General features: G+C 40.8%; 1 protein-coding gene across 2 annotated transcripts in view; it reads left to right on the top strand.

The window, feature by feature from the left end:
- Window positions 1-6000, top strand: part of MBTPS1 (membrane bound transcription factor peptidase, site 1) — a 61948-nt gene that overhangs the window by 10513 nt on the left and 45435 nt on the right. For both annotated transcript variants that reach the window (XM_032284552.1, XM_032284553.1), the window contains exons 2-3: window positions 2413-2899; window positions 4700-4957. In XM_032284552.1, coding sequence (XP_032140443.1) covers window positions 2737-2899; window positions 4700-4957 — 421 coding nt within the window. In that variant the 5' untranslated portion in view covers window positions 2413-2736. The remainder of the gene's footprint in view (window positions 1-2412; window positions 2900-4699; window positions 4958-6000) is intronic.

Below are 6000 nucleotides of genomic sequence, written 5' to 3'. Positions count from 1 at the left end.
CCTCGGCCTCCCAAAGTGCTGGGATTACAGGCTTGAGCCACCGCGCCTGGCAAGAATGAGTTTTATAACTTGAAGTACCTTTCCTGATAGATGACTAACTCCTTGTCCTTAATGTTTTCCTTTTTAAAAAACTTTTGCAATCTATCCATCTGACAAAGGGCTAATATCCAGAATTTACAAGGAACTTAAATTTAGAAAAAAAAAAACCCATGAAAAAGTGGGTGAAGGATATGAACAGACACTTCTCAAAAGAAGACGTTTATGTTGCCAACAAACATTCGAAAAAAAGCGTATCATCAGTGGTCACTAGAGAAATGCAAATTAAAGCCACAATGAGATACCATCTCATGCCAGTTAGAATGGCGATTATTAAAAAGTCAGGAGACAACAGATGCTAGAGAGGATGTGGAAAAATAGGATCGCTTTTACACTGTTAGTGGGAGTGTACATTAGTTCAACTATTGTGGAAGACAGTGTGGCGATTCCTGAAGGATCTCCAACCAGAAATACCATTTGACCCACTAATCCTATTACTGGGTATATACCTAAAGGACCATAAATCATTCTTTTATAAAGACATATGTTTATTGCAGCACTGTTCACAATAGCAAAGACTTGAAACCAGCCCAAATACCTATCAATGATAGACTGGATAAAGAAAATGCAACATATATATAACCATGGAATACTATGCAGCCATAAAAAAGGGTGGGTTGACGTGCTTTACAGGGACATGGATGAAGCTGGAAACCATCATTCTCAGCAAACTAACACGGGAACAGAAAACTAAACACTGCATGTTCTCACTCAAAAGTGGGAGTTGAACAGCACATGGACACGGTGGGGGGAGCGCTGGAGAGAGAGAGCATTAGGAGAAATACCTAACGTAGATGACAGGTTGATGGGTGCAGCAAGACTCCATGGCATGTGTATACCTATGTAACACACCTGCACATTCTGCACATGTATCTCAGTACTAAAAGTATAATAAACAAAAAACAAATAGTGGCCAGACATGGTGGCTCATGCCTGTAGTCTCTACACTTTGGGAGACCAAGGTGGCTTGATCACTTGGGTTTGAGACTAGCCTAGGCAAACTGGCGAGACCCCTTCTCTATGTTAAAATTCAAAAATTAGCTGGGCGTGGTGATGCATACCTGTAGTCCCAGCTACTTGGGAGGCTGAGGTGGGAGGATTGTTTGAGCCCAGGAGGTCAAGGCTGCAGTAAACCATGCAGAGATTCTGCCATTGCGCTCCAGCCTGGGTGTCAGAGTGAGACCCTTCCTCAAAAAAAACAAAACATAAGTAGCACTGGAAGGCCTCCCTTGCTTCATTCACCCATCGCCCACTCTGCTGGATTATTCATGCCGCAGGTATAGTCTGTGCAACTGATTTTCTGGGCAGGCTACAGCCAGCATTGTTCTTTACTGTTGCTCTGTTTTTCATTGTGAGGAATGGCTGTTTTTCTTACAGTTCAGATGTGCCCGTGCGTAATTTAATATTCAAATGACATTTTTCTTTAGCAGTAGCTTTCCTCATACACTGTCCTTTTATGTCGGTCCGGTAAAGAGATAATCTGGTTTTATAACGGATCGAGTGGGTTACATTTCTTTAAGTGTGAGGTGTCCGGTAAAATAAACCTCAGGACAGTAAAAACCCTTTTTTTGCTCTTTTCATAGAATTGGTAGAGCATATTTCAATATCTGTAATATTAAAGCATAGTGTTTCTTGAAGGTGTTAAATATCACCTTTATGGAGATTACTTTTCTGTTAGATATTAATATTACAGCAGAAAGTAAGGATATATGCCAAGCTTTTGCTAGAAAAATTGATGAAATTTGTGGGAAGTCAAAGTGCCACCTGGGAAAATGCTCTGGGGATTGGGTTGCAAATGATAGAAATACAGAATCTGAAACAGAACAAAGGATCATCCTGATGCCTTCTTCTCTGTGGCTGCTAGAATGCTCAGGTCCAGTGTGCTTAATACTTCTGACATTATTTTGTTTCCTTAGTTTTTTCCATTTTTCTTGTTTATTTTATTCTGTTTTATTTTTGAAGTTGCCTAAAAAAAATTTTCTCCTGAAAGCAGTCAGGAATAAGTAAATAAAAATGAATATGTTTCATGGTTGTTTGGCATATTAATTTGTCTTGAAACTGGGATATCTTTTTTACCTTCTTATTTATTTTATTATTTTATTCTTTTAGATGTAGGGTCTCACTTTGTTGCCCAGGCTGGATTCAAACTCCTGGACTCAAGTGATCCTCCCACCTCAGCCTCCTGGGTAGCTGATCTGCAGGCACTTGCCACTTTGCCTGGCTGACCCAATTGCGTAAATTATAAATACAACTAAATCATACCTGGCTATGTCAGTTTGCCACTAATATCTCTGTGCGCTGTTTTTTATTTCATAGATTGGTTCACAGCGGTTGGTTGATCAACCCCTTTGGACCTTGGTTCTGTGGTACAGATGGAGTTCAGGACTCAGTCATCACGGCCTGAGTGAGAGAAGCCTTATGTCCAAGATGGAGAAGAAGCGGAGAAAGAAATGAAAGCCTCTCTTCAGGCCAAGCCACAAAAGGCCATGGGGTTTAACTTTTATTTATGTTGGACAAGACTGTGAGATGGCTGGTCAGTCATGTTGCAGCTTTTAGCCAAAACAAAAATTCACTTCTAATCAAGAAGAAAAAAGTGTGATTTGAATTTATGCAATTTTATGATCATATTCGCTTTTGACCATGAAGCTTATCAACATCTGGCTGCTTCTGCTAGTGGTTTTGCTCTGTGGGAAGAAACATCTGGGTGACAGACTGGAACAGAAATCTTTTGAAAAGGCCCCATGCCCTGGCTGTTCCCACCTGACTTTGAAAGTGGAATTCTCATCAACAGTTGTGGAATATGGTAATGATACTGTTCTAAATGTTAGGAGCGCCCGTCTTATTTTCTCAAGCTTACTTAATATAAAATTAGCTGTTGCTGAAGAACATGTTCCTCTTTTCTACAGTAAAGTTTTTTTTCTTTTCTTTTTTTCTTTTTCTTTTTTTTTTTTTTTTTTTTTTTTGAGACAGAGTCTCACTCTGTCGCCCAAGCTGGAGTGCAGTAGCATGACCTTGGTTCACTGAAACCTCTGCCTCCCAGGCTCAAGCAGTTCTCATGCCTCAGCCTCCCAAGTAGCTGGGATTACAGGTAACCGCCCCTGTACCCACATACTCTTTTTTTTTTTTTTTTTTTTTTTAGTAGAGACAGGGTTTCATCATCTTGGCCAGGCCGGTCTTGTACTCCTGACCTCAAGTGATCACCCACCTTGGCCTCCCAAAGTGCTCGGATTAGAGGTGTGAGCCAAGTGCCTGGCCTTCTATATTCTATAGTAAATTTCCAATGGGTTGAGTGCACAGCACATGAATATTAACTTTGCTTCAGTTTGTTTTCCTAGTAGAGTAAGCTTGATACAAAGAAATTGACATTAATTATTTACCTACACCTTCTTTTTGTTGTCTTGTTGCCCAAGCTGGAGTGCAGTGGCGTCATCTCAGCTCACTGCAAACTCGATCTCCCAGGCACAAGTGATCTTCCCACCTCAGCCTCCTGAGTAGCTGGGACTACAGGCACTTGCCACCATGTCCCACTAATTTTTTTATTTTTTGTTTCACCATGTTACCCAGGCTGGCAAACTTCTGAGCTCAAGCAGTCCACCTACTGCGACCTCCCAGGGTGCTGGGATTACAGGCATGAGCCACTGTACCCAGCCTACACCTTGATTCTTTGGAACAGGTGCCATTGTAGTTTGTGAGGGTGTAGGGAGCAGGGAGTTGATGAATGTTTATGTTCTAAAGTTCGAGTGACTAGATACGAAGAACTAAGCAAATAGTCTCACATGGTCCACTCTGGAATTCTGTTATTGTTTTCGTTTTAAAAAACACTAACTGAGCATTCACTTCTCTGAAGTTTCTTTTTCCTATTTGAAAAAATTATATACATTTCTTTGTTGTGTATTCAAACTTCTGTAGGTATTTGTTTGTTTGTTTGTTTGTTTATTTATTTATTTAAGGATGGGGTTTCACCACGATGGCCAGGCTGGTCTTAAACTCCTGACCTCAGGTGATCCACCCACCTCAGCCTACCAAAGTGCTAGGATTACAGGCATGAGCCACCACACCCGGCTTTATGAATTTTTTTGAGACACAATCTCACCCTGTTGCACAGGCTGGAGTGCAATAGCATGATCTCGGCTGACTGCGACCTCCGCCTCCCTGGTTCAAGTGATTCTCCTGCCTCAGCCTCCCTAGTAGCTGGGATTATAGGCATGCACCACCATGACTGGCTAATTTTTTGTATCTTTAGTAGAGATGGGATTTCACCATGTTGACCAGGCTGGCCTTGAACTCCTGACCTTATGATCCACCGGCCTCTGCCTCCCAAAGGGCTGAGGTTACAGGTGTGAGCCACTGTGCAACACCTTTGCTTTTTAAAAAAATATAGCTGGTATTCAGTGATGCATTCTGTGTGATTACATGATTCATACGGATCATTTTTACTCAAAGCTCTGCGACCAGCTGTCTAGGTATTTAAACTGGTCTTTGTGTTTTCCTCTTTTCTACTGTAGGCTTTAAGATAATTTTTCTTTTGCCTGATTTACAGTATAGTATATGTTATAATGTATGTGCACAAATTCTTATTTTTGTTTGTGGTGATTGATTTCAGAATATATTGTGGCTTTCAATGGATACTTTACAGCCAAAGCTAGAAATTCATTTATTTCAAGTGCCCTGAAGAGCAGTGAAGTGGACAACTGGAGAATTATACCTCGAAACAATCCATCCAGTGACTACCCTAGTGATTTTGAGGTGATTCAGATCAAAGAAAAACAGAAAGCCGGGCTGCTAACACTTGAAGATCATCCAAACATCAAACGGGTCACGCCCCAGCGGAAAGTCTTTCGATCCCTCAAGTATGCTGAATGTGAGTATTGTGACCTCAGGCAAATTGATATCTCTGCAGTTCACTTTGAAAAATCCCAAACTGCAGAGTAGTTGAAAAATAGTACAGTGAATATCTGTGTTCTTCCATCTAGTTGGCTAATTGTAAACATTTTCCTGGTAGACATTTTTTAGTTTAGTTTAGTTTTTTTAGTGCACAAGGCTGGTAGTGGGGGGGGTGGAATTATTTTTTAAAAAGAGACTTCATACTATTCTGGTAGAATAAAATCTGAGGGTTTGCAGTAGTAGATGTTAGTGATGTTTGTTTCTGTTGGAAATGATTTTTGCCAGCTTCATCAGAGCCTTCAGACTAAGGCTGCAGCTGCCTTCTTGTGCTGAAAGACACATCCTTATGTCTGCTTCTTCCTTGCATTTTGCTTAGCGTGTGTTTTCATTTTTTAAGGTACTCTTGCAAAACATGTTTTCTTTGAGTTTCATTTTGTTTTTCTCAAAGCCTCCTGACCAGGAATGGTCATGCATCAGCTGGGTTTATTTAAGTCATCAGGTATGCAGGTGTGAGGATGGAAGGTGTTCGGTTTTTTCTTTTCTTCTCCACGGCTTAGTCTTTCCTGCTTCGTTGCAATTGGGCTTATCAAGATAGAGTTTAGCCCAAATAATACATTGCATATTTATTAAATGATATTTTCCAAAGATACATATTACCAAAGGAAAAGAGTTTTTTTTTCCTTTTTATCTTAAATCAGGTTAACAAATTGCTAGTTCTGTTATTGTTTACTATCATTTCTTTCGTCAGAAGAAAAAAGAAATTAACAATTTTACTCTTCTGACTGGGCACGGTGGCTCACGCCTGTAATTCTAGCACTTTGGGAGGCCAAGGCAGGCGGATCACCTGAGGTCGGAAGATCGAGAACATGCTGGCCATCCTGAAGAAACCCTGTCTCTACTAAAATACAAAAATTAGCTAGGTGTGGTGGCACGTGCCTGTAATCGCGGCTACTTGGGAGACTGAGGCAGGAGAATTGCTTAAACTTCAGAGGTAGAAGTTGCAGTGAGGCCAGATCGCAC

Source organism: Sapajus apella, unplaced genomic scaffold, assembly GCF_009761245.1.
Source record: "Sapajus apella isolate SASKATOON/1434 unplaced genomic scaffold, GSC_monkey_1.0 scaffold15, whole genome shotgun sequence".
Classification (NCBI taxonomy): Eukaryota; Metazoa; Chordata; class Mammalia; order Primates; family Cebidae; genus Sapajus; species Sapajus apella.
The sequence above is the reverse complement of the archived record's forward strand: the minus strand, read 5'-3'. Positions and strand labels throughout refer to the sequence as shown.